The following is a 25,747-nucleotide window of genomic DNA, read 5'->3' as shown; positions in this document are numbered from 1 at the left end:
AGCAAGAGCTAAATTGTCAGCAGCCCTCATAAATGTCATGAAATAAATGTGCAGGTGAACTATGACAAACTGTTAGAGACTAAAGCAATGAAAAGCCTGTAATTAATGGTTTTGCTTTCTTCTTGACAGACAAAAACTTATGATTCTGTTACTGATAAGTTTATGGACTTCTCCTTTGAAAAGGTATTTCTCTTCCAAACCCTTGTTCTGTGATTATATTTCTGATTTCATGATTTCTCTCTCAAAGCAAAAATTATACAGATGTTTTTTTCTCCAAGACACACAGTGCTTACATGCTGTTTTATAAACGGATGGAGCCAGAGGAGGAGAATGGCAAAGACTACAAATTTGATGTTTCATCAGAATTGCTGGAGGTACAAGTTGATTTGTTTTAACACCAATTTTAAAACACACTAGGAGGCCCTAAACACATCAGAAATCTGAATAAACATAGGAAAGCAAAAATAGTTTAAATCACTGAGGTGACAGTCCTTTCATTTCACTGTCTTCCTTAGGAGATTGTCTTGGGATAGGAAGGGAATTAGGATTTACATTTTACGTGAATTTTAGATGTTTTCTCATTCTGTCCTGTATCTGGGATAAATCCCTTCTTAGTACCTGGAAAATTTCATGTCCCTGCTCCCTCTGGCCAGAAGTGTTGCTTCAGCATCTGCCACACTTTAGATTCCTAATTTAAAATGTCTCTTCGTTCCTAGCCAGCAAATCAGATCATGCTTTTATCTTGCTTGGTCTTAAAAAAATTAATAGATTTTATCAGAGTTTAATGTTTTAAACTGTATTGCTGTGGAAATCACTATGAATTGATGTGATCAAAACCGTCACTTTAGAGACAGGAACAGGGAACGTGGCATGAGATCCTGTTCTGGTTTAAGGATGGAAATTCCAATCTTACTTTTTAGGAATTCATCAGTTCTCAGAGCTCATCAAGCTTTGGGTTAGACTTCAGCCATGATTCTTTTTGAACTTCTTGTTTTCAAAATTTTAGTCCAGAACTCTGAATAATTAAATTGTAAAAACGAGGCCACAGAAAGAGGAGAAGGTCTGAAGCTCTGTTCTGCAGTCCCATGGCAGGCAAAACCAATATTCACTACAGTATGAGTGAAACAGCTTTGAGCTAACTCTTTAAACTAAAGAAAGTGCTTGCAGAAATTATTTTTCATACAGAAAAATTTTGGGTTTTTTAGCCTTGGAATCACTTAAATATTTTTAAAATCATGCTTAAGTAGTGAAATAAACTGCTTTCTTGTATCTGATGGTAGCATTTTTTCTTCAGTGGATATGGCATGATAACATGCAGTTCCTTCAAGACAAGAACATTTTTGAACATACATATTTTGGGTAAGTTTTTCTTTAAAAATGTAATATTAATGCTTCTTTTCTTCTTGCAGATTATCATTATTTATTTTAATTAACAAATAAAATTACTGACTCTAGGTTTATGTGGCAGTTGTGTAGTAGCATCCCAAGTACACTACCAGATCCAAAAGCGGTTTCTCTGATGACAGCAAAGGTAAGGATTTCCAAAGAATCTTATCTTCTGTTACCTGTTTCCTTCTTGACATTTTAATTCATGCATTCTAAATTAATGGTGCCATTTTTTTTTCCAGTTAAGCACTTCCTTTGTACTAGAGACATTTATTCATTCAAAGGAAAAGGTATTCGATTTACTTGTGAATTCTCATTAAGTAGCTGCATGAACCTAGTGGAAAGCTGATCTGTATTTTGAATTTTAAGAGTGGGATTTTGAGCTGTTAAATTGCCATATATGATGCAAAGTTAATGTTTAGAGTGGCATTTACCACATTTATAGTGAGCAGTGCACAATGGAATATAATGTGTATGTAAAAATGTATGGACTGGTATTTATCTGTAGGTGCAACGTATTATTAATTCATAAAATGTTTATTGTTTATAATTATATTCTTAAGATTTGGTGCTTTACTGAACCATTTAGAAATGTTTAAAGATGATGCTGGAATTCATTATTTGAAGTTACAGTTTTTTCTGTATTTCTTTTCACAGCCTACAATGCTTCAGTGGATTGAACTGTTAACAAAACAGTTTAATAACAGTCAGGCAGCTTGTGAAGTAAGTGACTTAGGAACTCAGCAAAGTACAAACCAACTTTCTATATATTGTTTAACTTTCCTGGAGGTTCGTATCCCTGGAATATTTTGGACTATGAACTGCTGTATTTGGTATATTTGTGCTCTGTGAGATGAAATTTGTCCTTTCTGATTGCTGCAGATCCTGGGGAATGGCTTGTTTATTATAGAAGCCTATGCTGAAACCACAGGCCAAAATGGTTTTGTCACTGGAATAAGAGAGAGCCAGTGTCACAAACTCTTGATTTGATCAGTTGTTATGTAGTAATTTGAATGAAGATGTGCCTAAATTAACTCACACAAGAGACAAGGAAAGACAAAGAATTTGGTGTGGTCTCCTTGAAAGCAACTTTAGGATACTGAAGAAAAGTTTGAGAGTGTTTCTGTGATCATTTAAATGTACAAGGAGCCTAGCACAGACTGTGTGCTGCCTTAGTCTTTATTCAGCAGAAAGGAATTAAATCTATTATTCTTTTATAAATTGGTTCTAGGTTGATAAATTACATGACATTCAGTATTTGGATGTGCAGTTGTCTCAGTGAGGTGGAGTCCTAAGATGTTTGAGTGAAGACATTTAATATAGTAAAGAATACCCAGGTACAATTAAAATAAAAGTAAGAACATGGATTCTTTACTTTAAACTGTCTTTCCTTGTGACTCAGACAAAATTCTGGGACTCAGAAGACTGAGCTGTGTTATTTGCTGAGTCTGACTTGGAATGAGTCATCCTCTGTCAATTTTATACTTTTTGGGTCTCTGGAGGCCGTGAGGCTTTTCCACATGTTAAAATGCAAAAGGGATCTAACTTGGGAAGCTCTGTTTAATTCTGTCACTCTTCTACACAATTCTGCGGGTTATGCTTCACTGTAAGCATAGTTTTTATGCTGTTGACATCACTTTACAGAATAAGTGTGGTCTTCCAGATAATTTTCTAATGGCATGCAGAGCACAGGGATAAGAAGATACCAGATATAAATTTATATTGCTGTTTATTGCTATTGATCTTTATTTCTTTATTCCTTTGTGCACAGAAGACTTTTAGATTTCCCTTGGATTAAAACTTGCCTATTCCTTAATAATAGTAACATCGATTTCTCTTCAGACTTTATTATCATGCAAAACAGAAGAGTGGACTAGAGCAAGTGTGGAACAAAACTAACACAGTATGTATCTTCTGCAGTGGTTTTTGGATCGTATGGCTGATGATGATTGGTGGCCAATGCAGATTCTAATAAAGTGTCCCAATCAGATTGTGAGGCAGGTAAGAAAACAAGTTCCTTTCCAAGTCAGGTGTCTGCTTGACCTGTGACCAGAAACAGACAATGATGGTGGCTGTGATTCTGGCAGTTTACTGAACACTGGAATTGTCTGATCCTTCTCCATTCTTGCAAATGATTTAGGGAAGATACTTGGCCGTGGGAGTGTTACTGTTTGAAACAAGCCCAGCATAGCTGTACAGTCAGGATCACTAAATCACAGTAGATGCAAATTAAGGTTTCTATGACTCCCTCATGATCTCTACAAATCTGAACACTTTTCATTAAAAAATTGGGGTTTTTCTGAATTAATTCAACAGTAGCTGATCAAGCTCTACCTTCAGAAAACAAGAAAAAAAATCAAACCGGTTACGTTCAGTACTCCTCAAAGCTCCAATTTGAAACTTCTGTAGTAGATTTTTGTGGGTGGAGGCAATTTTACAATATTATGCCTCAAAGGTTTGTTAATACCCTTTTCTGAAAATGCTTTGAAAAAACTCCTATATTAGTAGCATTTGGACGTTCACAAATCCAACTATTCATAGTGTCACTTACAAGTGCACTTTCTTTGAAAGTTGTTAAGGTATAAACTTTAACAGGTATTTTATCTCACCCGAATTCTTCAGTTGGATTTCTGGTTATTAAAGTGATATTTCCTTATAGACCTATGCATAGTTTTTGTATGCGATGTAATCATCAGTAAAAGAATATATTTCATGGGAAAACTCTATGCAAGGTCTTAGGCAAGGTCTTCTCCTCATGAATGCTTTAAATTTTCACGTGAATTCCTATGAACCAGCAGCAAAATTAAAAAAAAAAATCTTGCCAAAAATATCAAAATGTTTCAAGAAAAAATGTTTCAAAGAAAAAAACCAAAATGTTTCAAAGAAGAAGAATAGAGTCATGGATTGGTGCACACCAATATTAAAAGCTGGGTTTAGGGTTCCTCCATGGGGTCTCTTCATAAAAACCAGGCTTGACTCTTCTGTTAAAATACAATCACAGCTTTGTCTTTCAAACTTTGAACCTGTGAAGAGCTGGCAGTGGGACTTGGGTAGAGAGTATTCTTTGCTTAGGAATGACATATTGACCTTTTTGTGAAGGACTGAAGGTGTGGAGTTCATTCCCTTCTCCCTTTGCAGATGTTCCAGCGCTTGTGTATCCACGTGATCCAGAGGCTGAGGCCGGTACATGCACACCTGTACCTGCAGCCAGGAATGGAAGACTGGTAAAATAAACCCCCTGCAAACTTCTCTTCATTCCACGCATTGCTGCAGCTGCTTTTATTAATGAGTCACTCAAAACAGTCATGGAAAGCTGCAATAGTGCCAATTGTTCTTCATTATTCTGCCCAAACTGCTCTGATTTATTTGAAAATACCAGTAGGGTTGCAAAGGGCAGTGTCAAATTGTTTGAAACATTTGCTCCCTTAGAGCACCTTTTCAGCATGGTCTTTATTTTCCCTGCCACTTGGACACTGCAAATGTAAATCTCACTCCTTAGACTTGAGAATCCTACTGTGAATTGGATCTGGAGGACAAAGGTGCAAGTTCTTTTATGTACATCCAGCAAAAGAGTTTGGAGATCAGCTGTTAGTCCTATAACTAAATCACAGGTTTTGTCAAAAATTAGGAGGAACTCTCTTGGATTCTCCTTTGCTTATTATCAAGAAAACTCACTTTATCTCCAATTACGAATCTTTTTGATACATGATGAGAAGAAAAAAGTGGTTTTTCTTTCACCTGTTGTGTTTTAAGTTGTGATGATGGTAATAAATTTTCCTCAGAGGAAAAATGGCAGAGTTAGTAATAACTATGATTCCACATCAAAATTTAGGACATGAAGATACAATATTCATGGCAAAAAGTAGAATTTCATTTGCTTTGGAAGCCTTACTTGAGTCTGTGACTTGGTTCTGTTCAGTGACAAGATGCAGCCTTGAGCAGATGTCTGAGGCTGGAGGTGGATATTCCCTGCCTTGCCAAGGGCGTGTGCAGGAGGTGCCTTGCCTTGGTTCCATAGCTGTAATTGCATTCTCATTGAATTCAACAAGCAAATCCAGAGGATGATGTTACGTAGGAGATCCCCAATACTGTCATTCTGAGAGTTCTTTTCCTGAGCAGCATCTTGATTGAGAACAGTAATTTGCTGAACCTTTCTGCATTTCAAGTGCGCGATGCTGCCGTAGGTTGGGCTGTGTTGTTATCGAGGCTGTGGGTTGGGCTGAGAGCTCTGAGAGCAGGACAGAGCAGGAGTTTTGGTGAATTCTTTAGTGTGGCTCAGGGTGACTGTGTGCTCTGTGCACTGTGTGAAGTACCCACCCTGGCTGTGTTGTTGCCAGCTCGGATGACATGGACGGGCCTGTGGAGGACATCGGGAGCCGCTCGTGCGTCACGCGCTTTGTGAAGACGCTGCTGTCCATCATGGAGCACGGCGTCAAACCCCACAGCAAGCACCTCACCGAGTACTTCGCCTTCCTTTATGAATTTGCCAAAATGGGCGAGGAGGAAGTGAGTAAAGCCTGGGATTTGGGGAGTTGCTGGCGTCTGTGCACAAATGCATTTTGAAGTAATTCCGTCCCTGCGTTTTTCAGAGCCAGTTCTTGCTCTCTCTGCAAGCCATATCCACAATGGTCCATTTCTACATGGGAACCAAAGGGCCCGAGAATGTAAGTCTGGCTATTTCATGTAATAAGATCTAATCTTTCCTGGTTTACCTCTGTGATCATTACTGCTGTGTGTCTGGAATCATCTTTCAGCTGTTAAATTAAAATTGCTTTACTTCCACAATTTTTTCAATGTCAAAGTGAATATAATATCTAAAAAATACGCTGCATTGACTATTATTGTTTAATATAGAAATAGGTATGGAGTAAAAGCAATTAGAGTTGCCCTTAACTTGATGCTAATGGTAATGCTAGTAACAGTTGATTATTTGCTCCTGTTGTACAACTTAGGTTCTTAAATTTACCTGCTTTCTTTGTTAAATAGACTGTATCTTCAGCCAGCCTACCTCGTGTATTTGTAAATACAATTTAGCTTATGCAGAGTGAATGTTTCAGTGTGCAGATCGATTGATTGGATACTTACCTGGTTTCATTCATGCAAGTTGATGAAGTTGTTTGGAATAAAGGACAGGATATGCAAAGGCTCAAAGCGTCCACACTGAAGTTCTCTGTTTTTTCCTTAGCCCCAGGTTGAAGTGCTTTCTGAGGAAGAAGGGGAGGAAGAAGAGGAAGAGGAAGACATCCTTTCTTTAGCAGAAGAGAAATACAGGCCTGCTGCCCTTGAGAAGATGATTGCCCTGATTGCTCTTCTGGTGGAACAATCTCGCTCAGAAAGGCAAGAGCTTCTGATAAGACAAAATCAATTTAGAATTTATAGTTCAGAAAGGAGTCAGAGATTTTATGAGTTTGTCTAAGGGTTTTATTGTGGGCTTTTTTAACAGCATAAATAAGCTTGTATATGAGCCCATTATATTTTAATAACTTAAAAAGGGGTTGTCATTGTTGACCAAATGAAAGACTTGGGTGAAATACTTGAACACATTCAATTGCCCATATTTGGTTTTCATTTGTTATCTCATTAAAGAATAACTTTTTTTTTATGTTCAGTTTTACATCAACACCTTTGTTGTCTCTTGTATATTGTGATACTGAGGAATATGAACTAACACTCAGTCCTGAGTGGCTCCCTAACCATAATCATGGCTGAAGTAAAATGGTCATTTTCTCTTGCATTTTAGGCATTTGACCTTGTCACAAAACGACATGGCAGCACTGACAGGAGGAAAGGTAATCGAGTTAAAGATGACAGCTTTAGCCTCCCGAACCCTCTGGGGTGTGTAGCTGTAGGCAGTGTACTCTATCTGCTTATTTGTTGCAGGGCTTCCCTTTTTTATTTCAACATATCCGTGATGGGATCAACATCAGGCAAACCTGCAACCTCATTTTCAGTTTGTGCCGCTACAACAATCGCCTTGCAGAGCACGTGAGTAGCAGGCACCTGTAGCTGTTGAAATCTCCTCTGATAAATGTCATGGGGTAATCTTTATTATTTTACCTGAATGAACACAAGTCTAAGTGAGTTTTGTGTGTTTTCTTTTGAAGATTGTGTCCATGCTGTTCACATCTATAGCAAAGCTGACTCCTGAGGTATGTAAACACACCACCTGTCCAGTAAATAATCTGTAGTCATATTTTCCTGGTTTAAATCACAGAAATAATCCTTTGCTTGCTAAAAATCTTTGAACCTGGAAGATGATCCATTGAAGTTTTGGTGCCATTAAATGAGTCTGACTGCACTGTTTGTGAAGTTCTGTAAAACAGAAATTTGCTGTGCCACTTAGGATGAAAGTTTTATTCAAATCAAATAACATTTCTAGAATCTCCACCAGTATGAATTTCTTCTAAAAAGTTGGTAACATTAAAATATTGTGTGCAAGAATAAGTGGAGATAATTACTTATTATCTGACTGTTCAAGATTTGGGGCACTGTGCAGTTCTGTGCTGACAAACATGTTTCTCATTCAGAGTAAATTTCTGCCCTGGTAAAAACAGAAATAGTGAGAGTTCCAAATGGATCCCAGATGCAAAATACATAATTATAGTTGTAACCATGGTGTTGAAACGTTGTTAAAAGCTGGGTGAGTCTTGGCAGTGTAAAACCTCAAAATGGGATGCTTTCGAATAAATTTCCCAGGATCTGTATTTCATGTTATGTAAATACATAAAAATAATAACTTATCTGAGCCAGTGAAGTCTTCTGTAAATATAAACCAGGATAAATCGGTAAATTCTTCAACAATGGACAGGTTGATTGTTTCCTTTTTCCAGAATAATGTCTATATTTTCTCTAATACATGCATACATACATACATATATATATAAAATATATATATTTCCTGTGACTTCTCTTAGACTGATCCTGTCTGGTGTGATCCTGTTTTGCACTGACTGTAACCAGTGGCTTAATTTGTAGATACATATGGATTATGTGCAGATTAAATAGTAAGGGATTCGAGTATTATAAATGTTCATGTCTGAAGTTCTTAGAAATCTTACAGACGTTGGGGTTTTAAAAAAAATACTCTTAAAAATGTGGATGAAATTACATAAATGAAATCGGGTATTTTTGCCTTTTCTGCATTACAGGCAGCCAATCCTTTTTTCAAATTGCTCACCATGCTCATGGAATTTGCTGGTGGACCTCCAGGAATGCCACCTTTTGCTTCTTACATTCTGCAGAGGATATGGGAGGTACAATATGTAAAATAAAACAGAAGCTAAATTGTCTTTCTCTTGGTTCTTTTATGTCTCTCTTGCATTTTGTTGTTATCCTTCCTGCATCAGTCCATGATTTTTTTTTATTACCATTCCTCTTTTGAATAAACAGCAACAGCCAATAGACATTAAAAAGTTCTGTTGTGATTTAATGTAGGGTTAATTCCTCTTTCAGTTTAACTTCAAATTTTAATTTAATGAGAAATTAATTGATTCCTAATAAGGGCCTAGAATGCTTTTTCTATACAAATTCCACATCATTTTCTCAGTTATCCTTTTGCAAGGCCTATAAAATGTTTCAACACCCATCATTTGGTTGTGGGGTTTTTTTGGCCTTTTTGTACAGATTCCTTGAATATTCATTTGGCATTTTTGGTTCTCTGAAAATGTCCATTAACACTTTCAACACAATATAGTGCTAAACTGACTCTGCTGGATAATTGCTGTGTGCAGGACCAACCTTGCTTGTGTTTCTAAAATGAGAGACTTTTTAACCAAGGGATGAATTCCTTGATCTGAGCTACAGATGAGCAATTAAAGCTTTCTCTTCACCTACCTGCTCTCTGAGTTCCCAGTACAGTTTACTGTCTTCACTCCTGGCTGAGCAGCATGGCCAGTCTGGAGACTGCTGAGGCCCAGCTCATTCCCTTTAATTCCCTTTAAAAAATGGGGCTGGAGCACTGTGGGCTAGGACATGGAGTGCTGTTCCAAAGGGTTTCCTCCTTGTCAGGGGCAGCTGTAGGATCACAAGTGTTGCCAGTGGTGTGATGGATGAGCTGTAACTTCAGCACCTCAGATAAAGGGAGTTCAAACAGCACATCTCCAGGGGCACAGGGACACCCAGCTGCTGACACAGGTCCAGGGATGTGAATGGTGCAGCCAGGGGGTGAGACCAGCAGTGACTGCACAGACCTGGCCTGTAGAACCTACTTTGACAGCCTCTGCAGCTTCTAGAAATCGTTAGAAAGCGATTGAGCTCTGCAGACACTGAGAAATGAGTGTCTCTGTCTTGGACATTCCCTCCAGCAATTCCCCAGGAAACCTGACAGAGCAATCTGTCATTTCTAAATAAAGGGAGGAGATGGTTCTTAGGTGTTCATTTTTAAAATGAGATTAAAATTTTATAAGCAGAGTTATGGTCGTGTCAGCTGCTCGTATTCTTCAGGTGGAGTAGGGGAACTGAGAACAGCTTCAGCAACCCAGTTACTACTCTGATTCCTTGGGGTAAAATTATTTCTTGTCTGGGCACCTGGGCCTTGAGGTAAAAAAAAAGAGTAGATTTTAAAAACTAACAAAAGAACAACCTGCATTTATTGACCTCATGTCAACAGATTTCCAGCTACACAGAGCCAGAAAAGCACAGGAAGCCTCATTTTCTCCTTACTCTCTGGAGGGGTTTGCTGACTGCACAACAGCACTCATTGCCTTTGGAAAGTGCTGGATGAATTTATTCCTTCAAATTGTATATTCAATAAAAAAATGTGATCATTACCCTCAGCATGAAGCTGTTTGAACATCTTTGCATACCATTTATGTTCTTCTGATATAACTTATCAAAATACTCATTCTGTGTTAAGGTTTTTGTGTTAGATACTTTTTAAAAATATGTGTTTATAAAGACAAGGTTGTTCCATCTTAGTGCTTAATATTTCAGCTCCTTAATATCTCAAAATATGCAGAAAGAATAGGCAGAGTAATTTCATGGGCTTAGACTGAACTTTCAGAACTGAGAACAAGGTTCAGAAGCACAAACCAGTGAAATTTAATAAGGTTTTCTTTGTATGCAGAGCAGCTCGGTCTTGCAGGTGCTTTGGTAGCCCTAAGTGATTTTAAAAAGAAATGTTAAAAGTGACTTTAGGGCTTTTTAATACAATCAGTGCATAGGAGAAAGATTAATGTATTCCTTTTGATTTTTCCCCTCTGCTTTAGGTCATTGAGTACAACCCCTCTCAGTGCCTGGATTGGCTGGCTGTGCAAACGCCGCGGAACAAACTCGCTCACAGCTGGGTCCTGCAGAACATGGAAAACTGGGTTGAACGTTTCCTCCTGGCTCACAACTACCCTCGAGTGAGAACTTGTAAGTGAATTTTAATTGGAGACAATTTGTCACCTGTTGCAGTGAGTTGCATGCCCCTGTGTTTGTCTTTTCTTCCTTTTCCAGTTGGTTTAGAATTGCTGGATTTTAAAATCTTAGGATAACTGTGGTGCCTCATCCAGAGGTGTTACCAGTTCTGATGAAAACTCTGTTTTCATTTAGTACCTTGAATAATACATTGGTAGTTTCTGTATTTTATGTGGTCAATCTGCAAGGTCCAGGGAAACCTGAAGAAGGGAAAGAGAGAATTCCAGAGGTTTTCCATTCTGTCCATCACATGGCTGTATAATAGATGGGAGTAGTGCCTGTTGTTCTTCCACAGTAATCTTCAGCTGAGTCCTCTGAAGCTGTGGGTCAAGGAGAAGCCACCTGTGCTTTCTCCCAGATTCCAGGGTATCCTGGCTCTCTGGTTTGTTCTGCCAGGAATCACACTGTCACCTTGCCAGAGAACATTTTCAGCTTTCCCTGTGTCAATTTTTTTGCAAAGGAGACTCCACAGTACAGGCCACTGACCTTTAACACATTTCTGTGGCTGAGGGAGATGTGAAAACTGGAGGCACAGCTTTGTGTTTACAACAGGCTCCAGTTGTAAACATCTCTGAGGAGGTAATGACCTCTTCATTGAGCAATGGACAGCTTCAGTCATGGAAAACCTCTGGGATGAATTGTGTGATGGGATCTGGGATCGCATTATGTGGTGGCATGCATTGTGTTAGCACAGGGAGAACCAGGCAGCAGTCAGGGATGTAGGTAGCACATCCCAGCACCACTTCTGATGTGCTTTGTACTGCTCTTATCCACGGGGATTTTTTTCTAGTGTGAATATAGTAATACCAGATTCTGTAAGATGTTTTGAAATCTGTAAATGGAACATGCAGTGCAGTTTAATTGCTGTTTACATGGCTGTTAAGCAGGTATGTCACTGTCAAAGGTGTAACAAATCTGTTTTTATTTGAAGCTGCAGCCTATCTCTTGGTGTCGCTTATTCCGAGCAATTCCTTCCGTCAGATGTTCCGATCGACCCGCTCTCTGCACATCCCCACGCGGGACCTGCCCCTCAGCCCCGACACCACAGTAGTTCTGCACCAGGTCTACAACGTGCTCCTGGGCCTGCTCTCACGAGCCAAGCTCTACGTCGACGCTGCTGTTCACGGCACCACCAAACTGGTGCCCTACTTCAGTTTCATGACGTACTGTTTGATCTCCAAAACTGAGAAGCTCATGTTCTCCACTTACTTCATGGACTTGTGGAACCTTTTCCAGCCCAAGCTCTCGGAGCCAGCCATCGCCACCAACCACAACAAGCAGGCCCTGCTGTCCTTCTGGTACAACGTGTGTGTGGACTGTCCCGAGAACGTGCGCCTTATCGTGCAGAACCCCGTGGTGACCAAGAACATTGCCTTCAATTACATCCTCGCGGACCACGATGACCAGGATGTGGTGCTCTTCAACCGCGGGATGCTGCCCGCCTACTACGGCATCCTGCGCCTGTGCTGCGAGCAGTCCCCTGCCTTCACCCGGCAGCTGGCTTCTCACCAGAACATCCAGTGGGCCTTCAAGAACCTCACCCCGCATGCCAGCCAGTACCCAGGAGTGAGTGACCCACACCCAGTGCACCGGTCCTTCCTTCTGTCTCTCACCCAGGGTCTCTTGTAACTTAACAAACCCCGGGGCAAAAGCGTTACGTGTGGGTTTCCTGGTGGAATAATTCGTGTCTTTAGATCCGTTTGCCACACTTTAGGGGGGATTGGTTTGGGTTTTCCTCACTGTGTAGCAGCTGGAGAGCAGTTGTCGTGTTTTGGGAGCAGGCACTGGTGTTTCCACTGTTCAGTATTCCAGCCTAGTCATAAGAGACAAGGATTAAGCTCTCTGGAAAGGAGGCTGCATTATAACCAAGGTGGAGGAATTCCCAGTTTCTTCTTTGCTTTCATTTTCTGGAATAGGGCCAAGATTTTTCCCATTGGATTCCAGGGGAGGACAGTCTGGTGTTCCCCCTGGGAACACCCACATATCTTTGGCAGACATAGGAGTCGTGTGTCAGTACAACACAGTGACACCTGCAGCAGACACCAGGGGCTGGTTAGAGTAGGCCGTGTGTGATGCTCAAACAACAGCCTTACAGAGGCTGGAAAAGACCATGGGCCCGGGTTTCAATGGTTACACAGTGAATATTGCTTTGGGGTCCTTTGGGATGTGCAGGGACACAAAGAATACAAAGCTTCCCATCACCAGGGAGAGGAGGAGGAGGATGTGTAGGGAATCTTCCACATTGGAACTTCTGCCTAGATCAGCTCATGGAGAAATTTTACACTCTGGCAGTCCCATTGCTCTCCTCGTTGGCATCTCCCCTCAGAAGTCTCAGTTTGTCTTGCAAGGGACCGGAGTTACTCCACTGTGTTTGGTGTTTGCCAGGCATATGGGACTGCAGCAGGTTTTGGCACAAGCAGCTTTCTGAATGTTTGGTCACAGGGATGGGGATTTCGGGTTGCTTTGTACATATATAGATGACACATAAACGTGACAGTGAGCTGTGCTCTTGGGAAGCATCAAAGCATCTGATTTTATAACTTTGAAATGAAGTCTGAACCATACCATAGTGAGAGAGCTGACTCTAACCAAGTATTTCTGTGTGTTTTAGGCAGTAGAAGAGCTGTTTAACCTCATGCAGCTGTTTGTAGCTCAGAGGCCGGACATGAGAGAGGAGGAGATAGAGGACATAAAGCAATTTAAGAAAACCACCATAAGCTGTTACCTGCGCTGCTTGGACGGACGCTCTTGTTGGACAACTCTCATAAGGTACAGCCCTGTGCTCATCCAGCAGCTCAGCTGGAATTGCCTCCTCAGCCTCCCCCCACGAGCAGAGCCGTAGTTCCAGCTGCTCTTATTGGCAGTTGTTACTTCGGAGCAGAAATGGGATGTAGAAATTGTGCCTGTGGGGCAGTTTTATTGTACCATGTTCTTCAAAGAGTGTTTCATTTCTGGTCTCAGAAAACACAGCTGAAAGTGCTGCTTGGGCATTCTCAGCACAGCTATAAATTGCCTGTGCATGTAGGTCAGGGCTGGGGTTTCAAATGGAGCTGTTGGTGCTCTGAAACCCTCGTGGAAAGGACAGTGTGTGTCACCTGGAGGGCTACGTGCACTCACCTGTCACTCACCTGCCACACAGCGCAGCCACGTTGTCCCAAATAATCTTCATGTTGAAAGAAACCATTCATTAGCATAATCCTCTCCTTTCTGCTCTGCTGTAAGCAGAAAACACTCCAATAAAAATGTTTTCAGATATTTAAAAGGCCAAACATATGCTTGACTGAATCTGTTTAAATGTATCATTTAAGAAGCATAAACTTCTATCTTTTGAAGTACATCATTTTCCACAGTTTTGCAGGGGTTGTCTGGGAAATAGTCTGTTAAGGTTATTTATAGATTACTTCCCATAACATAAAGGAGGTCGATGGCATAGGCATTTTTAAATTAAGGAGGAAGGGGGGGTAATGATGAGAAAAATTATGTACCTTTGGGGTTTCTTTATTCTTCTGTGATTATTTTCCAAAATAACAGCGTGAGTGTAACAATTTTAGGCTTGGGATGCGATTTTCAGTGTTCTCAATGTTTGGATTTTTTTCCTAGTGCCTTCAGAATATTATTAGAATCTGATGAAGACAGACTTCTGGTTGTGTTCAATAGAGGATTGATTCTGATGACTGAGGTAATTACTTTGTTATTTAATTAGAGCAAACATCTCACCCCGTCAGCTTTAATGAGATTTCTTTTTAGTACTAAAATGATCAGGAAATTGTTTCTCTGCTTCTCAGGACAGAGGGGAAACCACAAACAGATTATGCAGAGAGGAATAAACTTACGCTTTTTTTGTTGTCATTCCTTTTGTTACAGGTAATTGGGAATGAATGGCTGAGTGCAGTCACACAGTTGTTAGTAGTTAAAAAGTGTAAAGGCAACAGGTTAAAAACCAGAAATAACTGAAAGGGTTCTCAGCTGCAGTGGTGATTAATATTTCTGACCCTCCTTTGAGGCCCTCCTGAGGCAGTTTTCCTTTTCCTTCCTACCTATTGTGCCTTTGTTGCAAGGAGTGGTCTGAAACACAGAAACTCGATTTCTTTCTGATGCAAGTGAACCTAAAATGCATTTCTGGAGCACATCTAATTGTTCTAAAAGGGGATTTGGTTCCTGAGACCAGACCAGAATTAGTTCAAAATTGAATGGAAATAAATGAAATTATGCACCTCTGAAATGGATACAGTTGGAATGTCAAGCCTCTGCTCCCAGCAGTTTCACTCTACAGATCCACATGTTGTTATGAGTGGAATATCCTGGATTCCATTCAGCACTTCCATTATGGAGGTGATGGATGAGAAGCTGTGTTTATTAAAAGTACTGGCAGTGCTCCATGGGGCAGGATCCCTTTGAGGACAAGAGTAAAAATCTGGATGTGTTGGAGAAAGCATAAAACAAAGATCCAGTTTATTCTTGGCACCTGTAGAACAGTGTATTCATGAGAGAGATTCAACTAGGAAAATCCAAGGTGCAAGACAAGTGGCTCAGAGGTAATTGTGGCTCTGCAGAAAATGGGATTTTGGAATAGGTTGCTGCAGGAGGGGGCAGCCAGCACAACTGGAAGTCGTCAGGACTTGGAGCAAACATCTGTCAGGGATATTTAGTCTGCCTTTAGGCACGTGGCTGGACTGGATGATGCTTTCAGGTTGATTCCAGTCCCATTTTTATATGGTTTGTATAAAAAAATTCTCTTAACTCTTTTTATGTCACAAGTTTGCGTTTTCTGGGGAAAAGTGTGGTAAAAAGAGCTGGAATTATAGAAACAGTGCAGTGCTATTTGAAAATTGAGTTTTCAGGAGCTTGTTATAAATACAAGACTATAGATTAATTAATTGTAGTTAATGGCTCTAGAATATCTGTTCCTTTTTGTTAAGAAAATACCTCCATCCATAAACTGGGTGTAAAAAGTCAGGAATCGGGATATAAGGTTATCCACATGTGAAATGTAAGTAGATTAAAGCACATACATAGAGATGTGTGAAAAGAATTTGGTTTAGCTTAGTTAGCCCTCGTCCGTTCTAACAATGGATAATAAAGTTTATGGAGAGTGTGTAATAGGAAATGAATTTATCCCGTGTAAAACATTGCTAGAAATTAGATTAAATTGTTGCTGCTTTACAGCTTGAGGTTAGCTGGCCTTATATTGTCACTTGTTGGCTGGAAGTGTTTTGCCTGGTGACAAAAAACTGCATTAAGGAGTTGTCACATCCAGGAAAGTTTTCCACTTAGGGGTGGCTGTATGTCTCTTGTCTTCACTGTAATATAAAAAGGGCCTGGCAAGGGTTTGCATTCTAGGGACTGAGGCTACTGTTTCTTTATCTTTCAAATACCCCAGCAGATTAAATATCTTCTCTTACATCCCGTGCTAGAATTTTTGCAGTTCGGAAATGAGTTGCTTTTCCTTCCCAATATTTCTATAAATCACAGATGCCCACAAGGTATAAAAGGAGAAGTAATTCATCTGATGTACAACCATATAGCCCTCAGCAGCATTTTGAAAAATGACTGGCATCCATCTTAATCCTACCTTTTTTCCCCAAATTCATATATCTGGCTGTCTTTGTGCACCTCTTGTATCACTGTCTGCTGGCAAGGAAAGTTTGGGATTACAGGGATATAGGAACACTGTCTCAAAGGACACTTTGTTCATTGGGTTGTAGATAAAGGTGTGAAAACTTGGTAATTATTCTGAGCTGGTAATGCAAACGTTTTACCTTGAAAACAAATTAAGAACTTTGTGATTATATCCAATGCCTTATATTTTTTGAGTATAAAATACCTTATTTGAGCATAAAATAAATGTAAATGTATCTGCAGAATAAAAAGAGGAATATTAACACTAGTTTGGCAACAAAGTTTTGGCATTTTTTCCTTCCTTCCAGTCCTTTAACACGTTGCACATGATGTACCACGAGGCCACAGCTTGCCATGTGACTGGAGACCTGGTAGAGCTTCTGTCCATTTTCCTTTCGGTTCTGAAATCCACACGCCCATATCTGCAAAGAAAAGGTTTGATTATAACTCTTGTTTGATTATGCCTCTTGTCTCTAAATTGATTTTCCTCGCCCCAACCCTAGTGTTTTGTCTTGCTTGTTAGCTGTTTTTAAAAACTTGCTGTACAGTAGACTATGTGGCTGTTAATGAATATTAAATTGTTGCTTATTAAATTACTTATTGACTTAATACAAAAGTAGATTTCATAAATTTAATGGCAGTAGACCAGTGAGATTTAACAGATTCCTAGATGGATTAAGACCATGGTAGAGGAAAAAGAGATTCCTCAGCAGTACAATTCTGTGCTTTATTTAACGAGCTTTTGAGCCATGAGCTAAGCAGCCTCCTGGGATGTTTGCATTTGCAGATGTGAAGCAAGCTCTCATTCAGTGGCAGGAGCGGATTGAATTTGCCCATAAGCTCTTAACTCTGCTCAATTCCTACAGTCCTCCCGAGCTTAGAAACGCCTGCATTGGTAAGTCCTGGCCGTGCAGGACCTGTCCTGCACAGGCACCTGCTGTGAGATGGAAATGCCACTTCTGCAAGCGCATGTGCTCTGCTAGAGACTCTGGAGGTCGGGATGGTTGGTGTGATTCTGTCAGGGCACCAGTGCCGCTGTTCCTGCTCCAAAGAGTTCTGGGTTTGGCAGGCTGCACTGGATATTCCTGTGCTCAGTTTAGGCACAGACTGGGGGCACAAAAAGGCACAAAGGGTCACTCTGTGGGACCGATTTGCCACCTGAGAGGGGGCATGACTGAGGAGTAACTCCTCTGTTCAGGTGTCACTGAGTTTAGAGTCAAATCCCAAACTTGACAGTAAAATTCAAACATGAACTAAAGCTCCCCTCAGAAAGCAGTGTGGAGACCAAGTTACTCTGAGAAACAGCTTTTCCTGATTATTTTTATGATTCAGTACTGTGAGGTGTAATAGTGGAACTTAAGCTTAAATAGCTTGTAGAAAAGAATGGATTTGCTTTTTAAAGTGTAGACACAGATATTATATACAAATGCCTCTCTTGCATTAGCAGAGCTATTTCAGAAAGGTCCAGGTGTTTTTTAGTTTAGGCTTTTTTAATATGATTTAATGGATTGCTAGTAAAGGCCTAACACTGTGTCCAAAATACCTTTTTTTGGATGTGATTTGTATGCATTTCCCCTACTCTGAGTATTTTCTCATTGTCCTCCTGACTGCTGCTGGTTGCCATTTTCCAGGGGTCAAACCTGCTCTGTTAAAGAAGCAAAGAGGGTAATTTCATTGAGGTTCTCATTCTCGGAGCTGGCCCTCCCTGGTGGTTGCTGCACCACTGAGCAGGGTCTCTCCCAGGGGCAGAGGTGAAGGGAATTGGGATGGAGTCAGGGGTGTCACTCAGGCGTTGCTCATGGCAGAGCTGCGGAGAAAGGGATACGAGAGAGAGTTTGCAAATGCATGAGCCTTACGTTGAACTGTTTGCTGTTAAGAAATAACAATTTGTAATAGCAAAAACAACTTTTTGTTTGTAGATGTCCTCAAGGAGCTTGTACTTTTAAGTCCTCATGATTTCCTACATACTCTGGTTCCATTTCTACAGCACAATCATTGTACATACCACCACAGTAATATCCCAAGTAGGTATTTCAGTGATTGTATTTTGAAGTTCTCTTACACTATTATTGCTCTATCGTGTTCCTTGCTGATGTCAAATATTGACCTTTTTAATATATCCCTATTTTATCCGAACTTACACTACAGTGTCTCTTGGACCTTATTTTCCATGTCGTGAAAATTTGAAATTAATAGGGGGGAAAAGCAATATTCGTCCTCCGCGTCCCGAACTCAACATGTGCCTCTTGCCCACCATGGTGGAAGCCAGCAAGGTATGTAAACAAGTGGTCCTATAAAGAATTATTTCTCTGTTGTTTTCCCTTTTTTTTATAAGTATTGGAAGAATCCAGTAGCTCAATGCATTTACCTTTTCTTTGTACACAAAGCATAAATCTTCTTCAAGATGTGTTGTCCTCATATACTCCATTCTGGATGTGCACTTTAGAAGCACCATTTCCCTGCCCTTGGGGATACACAGCTTCATATCGCAGACACCAGAAGGGTTTGGGCCCTGTGGTAGGAAAAAAACCCATAGCACACATTTGGGTAATTTCCCAGTCCGTCTGTGGCACTTATAAAGGAAATTGAGGCACCATCCAGGGATTGTCCAGATGGGTTTCACACTGTTTTAAGATTTATTGCCAGACAGCCAAGGAGAACCACAGGTTCCATTAGAGTCCATTCAGCTGGGACTGAGGCGTAATCTCCTGCTTGTTCGGGTAAAATCCAGTGCCTGAAATGTCATAAAGGGCTTCAAGTCTTTCCATTTTCCCTTCTGTGAGCTTCCTGATGGGATGCCAGCTTTGGTGGGGCTACTCCGTAGTGACTTGCCACGTCCCGTTGTTACAGCTGCAGCAACGGTGGGATTCAGCTCACGTCACTTTGCCTATCTAAAAGGTCAGCACCCAGCTCTTCCTGGGGCTCCTGGCCATAAATAGTTACCCTGGGAAGGAGAGAAAGAGCTCCCGTCCTTCCTGCCCCAGGCTCCTGAGTGTGGATGAGGCGACTCCCTCTCCACGGAGTGCAGGGAACACCAGTGCCTAGATTTTAGATAGCTAAAGTCAGGTCAGGTGAATCCCACCCGAAAAGGAATATGTATGGACAATCATTTGAAGCAGGAGAACTGGTTACTTGCTGTCCAGTAACTGTGGTTCTTCAAGATGCTTTGTCCACACAGATTCTGTGCTCCTCCTGCTGTGCTAATTCCGAGTCCTGTCCTAGGGGATTCTTACGGGTGAAGGAATTGAGTGGTGGTTGAAGCCGCCATACCCCTTGTGCCCTCAGGTACAGTGGTCGCAAGGACACACTGGGTGCAGGCACAGCCCCAGTGGACACAGCTATTCAGAAAGAATCCAATCTCCTGCACATGGGGCCTATGTGCACGTAGATGGGAATCTGTGTGGGCAACACATTTCGAAGAAGCACGGTTACTGTAGGGTAAGTAACCCTTCTTTTTTAAAGCTTTCAGAATGATGCTGTGTCTATTTGTGCACCATCAAATTGACTGTGTAATCCAAGGGTTTGAAAAGATGTTAGAGAGCCAGAAAGTGTCTCTAGTGGGTTTCCCCATCGTGCAGCCAGAAGTGACACTACAAAATGTAAATACCTGGACTTAAAAAGTTGTCATATTACATGACACGGTATTTCACCCTTTATATCAAATTCCTAATACATTAGGAAGGAGAATATTTTTAAACCTCTAGAACCACATCCACAGTCACATTGCCCTGTGGCTTTGCATGCTTGTTTTTCATTCAGCTGCTTTATATAAGGTTGCATTTTTTTGCTTGAGTTTTAGACGTTTCCACTTGGCTCTCTGATGCCATTTTAAGCTTATATACATCCAAAATGTTGAAATATTGACATATATGTATCACTGGGTTTGAGACATTCCTAAAAATTCTGCTCTGAAGCTCAGTCTCAAGGCAATTCTGACTTCTACAGATCACAACTGACAAGTTATGATTTAAAAAGCAGTAGTGTGTATATATTTAGGTGTCTATGTGATACAAAGTTACTGCATTCTTTCCTTGTCCTCTTCAAGCTGTGGTATTTGCACAGCTTTGCACCCTCTCGGTATTGGCTCAGAATGCTGCAGTAAGAGATTTTCCTGGCAGGGAATTGCATTTACCATCCACCTCCTGTCACACCCTGGTGCTTGCCAAGGCCTGGGTGAGGAGGCTCCTGGAGATTCCCACTGTTTTCCTGTGGTCCAGGATGAAACATTGCAGGGCAAGTGACAGGCAGGGAGATGCTCAGGGGAATCTGGGAGCTGTCCTGTGGCTTTGGAGGTTAAACGAGGCTCTTTTAAATCTTCAGGGCAAAGATGATGTTTACGACCGCATGCTGCTGGACTATTTCTTCTCCTACCACCAGTTCATCCATCTCCTGTGTCGAGTTGCAATCAACTGTGAAAAGTTTACTGAAACTTTAGTTAAAATGAGTAAGTGTCAATGTGAAACAGACAAAGGAATTTTTTTTTCTGTGATAGCTCTGAGTCCTTCCCCACTAAGTGTTATATTCAGAGTTTTTAAGAAAAAGCAGAGCTTGTGAAACTTGTTGTATTTGGGTATTATTTTTATCCACAAAACCATTAATCTGTTTATAAGAGAGTGCAGCCTTACCCACAGGACTGAAATATTTTGGGTCTGTCCAGAAAAGAGCTGAGGTCAGTCACACTGAGAATTCAGTCTGATTGTACATTTAGAGTTTAAGACAGGACTCACTAAGGCTGTTTCTGGGTAGCTGGCAGTTTAAATGGCTTTGGATCAGATCCTGGATCCTCAGCATCTCAGCAATGGCAATTAATTGCCAATATTTCAATTTTTGTATTCCCACACAACCCTGAGGGCAAGTTCCTCAGTGTCATACCAGTAATCTCGTCCAAAGAGCAGTGAGAGAATGTCCTTTTATCCCCTGAATCACCAATCTGCTTGTTTGTCATGCTTTTCCAATGTATTTATTTAATGGACTGTAAAAACCTCACGGACACTACAGCTTTCTGATCATACAAATGCTTGGAATGTGATCCTATAAAACGACGTCACCTTAGCACTGCTTTTCTGAGGAATTTGTGTGTCTCCCCCAAAGTTCTCCCACACTGACTTCTTCCCTCGTACCACTGCAGGTGTCCTGGTTGCTTATGAAGGTTTGCCTCTTCACCTTGCGCTCTTCCCCAAACTCTGGACTGAGCTCTGCCAGACTCAGGTAAGAGTCAGAACCAACAGAATGGAAGCACAGGCAAAACACCCTGAATGTGGAACAAAGAATCCTCAGTTGTAACTGATGGGTGCTGTTTCATAAAATACTCTGCCTGTGTTACTGCCATCTGAGAAACTCTGCTAAATCAAATATAAAAATCTGGCAAATTCTGATTGCTCCCTGTGTCCTGCAAAAGTTTAACACAGCAATTCCCCCCAGTACCGGTGGTGGGTGTGCAGAAAGCACCTCATCCTGCCTCTGAAATTCCAGCTTTTTATGTAGCACAAACACTGGGATGGTGAAGGGGAAATGAGGACGTGTCAAGGTCTGGGTACAATTGCAGAGGGCCCTGTGGTTGGCTCAGATCTGGAGGCTCTGTCCCTTCCCATATACACTGGTGGGGATAAACTGGCCTTTCTGGGGAAGGAGCTTCATCACAGGAAAACGGGAAATAAGAATTGTCAGTAGTTGTTTTGTACAATTTCCTGGCATCTGATAGACCTGAACTCTCAGTGGGCCTGGCCTGCAGTTCTAGTGCTGACTCTGCCATCTTCTCTCGCCTTGCCAGTCTGCAATGTCCAAGAACTGTGTGAAGCTCCTCTGTGAAGATCCAGTTTTTGCAGAATATATCAAATGTATTCTGATGGATGAAAGGACCTTTCTTAACAACAACATTGTCTACACCTTTCTGACCCATTTCCTTCTCAAGGTACGTGGTCTTTTAGCAATAATTATTACTCCAAGGAATGCAAGCACTGGTGCTGCTTCATTTTGGAATGCTGTTTTCACAGTTCCAATTTTTTGTGGCTTTTAAAAAACTACTTTGTTTCCACAGGTGCAAGGGCAGGTATTTTCGGAAGCAAACTGTGCCAACCTAATCAATACTCTAATTACAAATCTAATAAATCAGTATCAAAGCCTAGAATCTGACTTCAGCAACCAGAGAGTTGAAATTTCTAAAGCAAGCTCTACATTAAATGGGGTGAGTCTTTTCTAACAAACACTAGGCAGCTGATTTCCTACAGAAACTCCGCAGTGCCCTGTGCCAGGTGTTGGCCACCCCTGCCTCTGCTGGGCTCCTGGGGAGTGCGTGGGAAGTTGGGAATATTGACCTGACTGTGGGGAGCAAAGTGTTAACAACTGCAGGAGCATTAATGGTAGGAGGGCTGTAACCCGGCAAGGTTTTGTGTCTCAGCACAGCAGTGCCAGCCCCAGGACAGATCTGTGTTAAGGCCAGCAGATGGTGAGTGGGGAATTGCAGCGGTGTGAGTAGCTCTAGAATGGGATCTTTGGGCTGCTCAGAACGTGAATAGCATCTCTGTGTGCAAGATCCATCAGACACCTTTTTGAAAGAAGCCTGAAGTTTGTTCCTCTGTTTCCAGGACCTCCGAGCGCTTGCCTTGCTGCTTTCGGTGCACACTCCCAAACAGCTCAACTCGGCCCTGATTCCAACTTTACAAGAGCTTTTAAACAAATGTAGAGCTTGTCAGCAACAGAGGAACTCATTACAAGAGCAAGAAGCCAAAGAAAGAAAAACTAAAGGTTTGGTGTTGCTCTGATGAACCTTTTATCAAAGTCATGTACCACATTATTATATCCCTGCAGGGTGGGCCATTCCTTGGCTCCAAATCCCAGTAGTCCACTTTAAAATATCATTTAATTATGGAGCTAAAATTTGTGAATTGCACGAATTGTCCGCAAGGCAGTAGTAGGTGTTTGCTGAAGTGCTGTGTTCAGGGTGGGAGTGGAGCAGGGCCTGTTCACTGAGCACGTTCCCCTGTCCCTGCAGATGACGAAGGAGCCACCCCGGTGAAGCGGCGGCGGGTGAGCAGCGACGAGGAGCACACCGTGGACATCGGCGACATCAAAGCCGAGCCCCGCGAGGCGCTGACCCCCACCAGCACCTCGGACAACGAGACCAGGGACTCGTCCATCATCGACCCGGGAACGGAGCAGGACCCGCCCTCCCCCGAGAACAGTTCTGTCAAGGAGTACAGGATGGAAGTGCCCTCTTCGTTTTCCGAAGACATCGTGATGGCCGCGCGCGCGCAGCACGCGGAGGAGCAGCCGGGCAACGGGAAATTTGAAGAATGCAAAGAGTTCAAAGACCTGCAGGCTTCCAAGGATTCCATGGGAGCCAAGGAGGACTCGGAGTTTCCTTCCACGTCGATTTCAGCGGTTTTATCCGACCTCGCAGACTTGCGGAGCTGCGATGGCCAAGCCTTACCATCCCAGGACCCCGAAACTAATTTATCAATCAGTTGTGGCCATTCCAGAGGACTTTTTAGTCACATGCAGCAGCATGACATTTTAGACATCCTGTGCAGGACCATTGAGTCTACGATTCATGTGGTCACACGGATATCCGCGAAAGGAAACCAAGCTGCTTCTTGACATTAGATGGAGCATGTCTGCTTTTAAGTCTTTTTTTTTTTTTTTTAATCCTTCTTCCCCCAAAAAATGCTGTTTGTATAAGTTTTGCTTATTTCTGTTTTGTGCTTCAGTTTGTCCAGTGCTCTCTGCTTGAATGGCAAGATAGATTTATATGCTTAATTCTTGGTCAGGCAGAACTCAAGATTATTTTTTTTAAATCTTATTTTATTTTGCATCTACCGTACACTTTCTTAAAGGGCAATCAGACAATGGCTATGTTTTATGTAATTAAGAGTTCACTGTAGTGGCTTTCATTTAATATGGCTGTCTGGGAGACAGGGCCTCCTGGCCCTGTATGATGTAATTTAAACTTATGGCATTTTTACTGTGTATAATATGGTGTCCTCTGTGCCAGTTTTGTACCTTATAATCGAGGCAGATTGCCTCAGATCGCTGTGGTTCTTATTATCAAAATTAAGTTTACTTGTATACTAAACAACCACAAGAAATTTGATTCTGTAAAGAATCCTCTTTAGCTGTGGCCTGGCAGTATATATATGGTGCTTTATTTAACAGAATACCTGTGGAGGAAATAAAGCACACTTGATGTAAAATTAATTGTTTTATTTTTATTGACATGATCAATTGCTATTCTGTGCACTTCATTAAACTGATTGTGATGACTTTTCATTTGTTTATAATATGTTGCTTCAGTCTTTGGATTTCTCAGCAAAGAACTTCGTAAGTTAAACAGCAGCAGAGAAGTGATGGTCAGAGGTTCAGATTTGATGTAAATTTTGGTGCTTGTTCAGTGTGCACGAGTGTTCAGCCATACAGTGGAGAGGGACTGGTGCTTGGAACATGAAGTGCTGTCAAAAGCCAGTGGAACTTAGCATCTCATTTTAACATCTCTTATATAATTTTTCTCCTGCACAATTTACAGACTTCCTTTCTTTTTTCCCCTCTGTTCTATCTGGCTGTGCTCCCTCACTTTTTGACAGCTTCTGCACCCCTGGAATGACTTTATCATCTCTCCCATTATACCTCCCCCTGTTATTTCTGGGTAATACCAGTTTCCTATGTGACCTTTTGGACTGTCAGTGATACTGGTTTTAATATCTGATTAAACTCCACTTTCAGCTTCATTTTCCAGTTGCTCAGCTCATTTGTTTTTCTATTGTCTTCATTTACCTCGGTCTTTTATCTTCAAAATTCTTCCATTCCATCTACCATTCACTGTAGTTTTGCATCACTTGCTTCTCTCCTTGAGTCTGTGATGTTCTTGCACCCTTTGAATTAACTCCCATTGGTTTTAACTTTCTGTAATGAATACGTCTTAAAGTTAACAAATTTATATTCCCATTTATTTAGCTTTTTTCTTCTGCATTTACAGACACTGCTGACACTGGTAAGTGTTTAAGTTGGTATCCTCATTATTCAGACATGAAATATAATTATGGTTTTGTTCTCTTTAGGAATAATTTTATTATCTTTTCTGATTAGGAATAATTTTATTATCTTTTCTGATTAGCATTCCCCAGACTGTAACTCCAGAGAAATCATCACAGCTCCTAGTCAAAACTTCTACTACCAGAATTTGTCTGTGAAGGAAAACATTGGTCTGTGGATCAAGCCTGAGCTGCAGCAGCTGTGGTAACCCTTTGGGTAAGCTGTTCTCTTAATTAATCCAACTAATTAGCACTGTGCAGCCGATTGTTGGGGTGTTGTCTGAGCTGGTGCCCACTGCTGGCTTTAGCCGGTCCTGCAG

At 41.3% G+C, this 25,747-nt stretch overlaps 1 protein-coding gene across 8 annotated transcripts in view; it reads left to right on the top strand.

The window, feature by feature from the left end:
• Positions 1 to 24,667, top strand: part of USP34 (ubiquitin specific peptidase 34) — a 110,873-nt gene extending 86,206 nt beyond the window's left edge. For 3 of the 8 annotated variants that reach the window (XM_063391445.1, XM_063391444.1, XM_063391451.1), the window contains exons 52-81: positions 130 to 183; positions 279 to 374; positions 1,295 to 1,359; positions 1,456 to 1,531; positions 1,629 to 1,676; positions 2,044 to 2,175; positions 3,307 to 3,387; positions 4,525 to 4,610; positions 5,724 to 5,892; positions 5,976 to 6,050; positions 6,572 to 6,723; positions 7,127 to 7,175; positions 7,267 to 7,371; positions 7,491 to 7,535; positions 8,535 to 8,639; positions 10,593 to 10,740; positions 11,717 to 12,351; positions 13,397 to 13,554; positions 14,386 to 14,464; positions 16,713 to 16,839; positions 17,192 to 17,299; positions 18,324 to 18,428; positions 18,553 to 18,677; positions 19,690 to 19,842; positions 20,725 to 20,848; positions 21,533 to 21,612; positions 22,175 to 22,315; positions 22,442 to 22,588; positions 22,989 to 23,148; positions 23,396 to 24,667. In XM_063391445.1, coding sequence (XP_063247515.1) covers positions 130 to 183; positions 279 to 374; positions 1,295 to 1,359; positions 1,456 to 1,531; positions 1,629 to 1,676; positions 2,044 to 2,175; positions 3,307 to 3,387; positions 4,525 to 4,610; positions 5,724 to 5,892; positions 5,976 to 6,050; positions 6,572 to 6,723; positions 7,127 to 7,175; positions 7,267 to 7,371; positions 7,491 to 7,535; positions 8,535 to 8,639; positions 10,593 to 10,740; positions 11,717 to 12,351; positions 13,397 to 13,554; positions 14,386 to 14,464; positions 16,713 to 16,839; positions 17,192 to 17,299; positions 18,324 to 18,428; positions 18,553 to 18,677; positions 19,690 to 19,842; positions 20,725 to 20,848; positions 21,533 to 21,612; positions 22,175 to 22,315; positions 22,442 to 22,588; positions 22,989 to 23,148; positions 23,396 to 24,000 — 4,233 coding nt within the window. In that variant the 3' untranslated portion in view covers positions 24,001 to 24,667. The remainder of the gene's footprint in view (positions 1 to 129; positions 184 to 278; positions 375 to 1,294; positions 1,360 to 1,455; positions 1,532 to 1,628; positions 1,677 to 2,043; positions 2,176 to 3,306; positions 3,388 to 4,524; positions 4,611 to 5,723; positions 5,893 to 5,975; positions 6,051 to 6,571; positions 6,724 to 7,126; positions 7,176 to 7,266; positions 7,372 to 7,490; positions 7,536 to 8,534; positions 8,640 to 10,592; positions 10,741 to 11,716; positions 12,352 to 13,396; positions 13,555 to 14,385; positions 14,465 to 16,712; positions 16,840 to 17,191; positions 17,300 to 18,323; positions 18,429 to 18,552; positions 18,678 to 19,689; positions 19,843 to 20,724; positions 20,849 to 21,532; positions 21,613 to 22,174; positions 22,316 to 22,441; positions 22,589 to 22,988; positions 23,149 to 23,395) is intronic. The other 5 variants (XM_063391446.1, XM_063391447.1, XM_063391449.1 and 2 more) reach the window with 5 other exon arrangements.
• Positions 24,668 to 25,747: the final 1,080 nt, after the last annotated feature.

The sequence above is a fragment of the Prinia subflava genome, chromosome 2 (assembly GCF_021018805.1).
Source record: "Prinia subflava isolate CZ2003 ecotype Zambia chromosome 2, Cam_Psub_1.2, whole genome shotgun sequence".
Lineage (NCBI taxonomy): Eukaryota > Metazoa > Chordata > Aves > Passeriformes > Cisticolidae > Prinia > Prinia subflava.
Note: the sequence above shows the minus strand (reverse complement) of the source record. Positions and strands in the feature narration are given on the sequence as shown.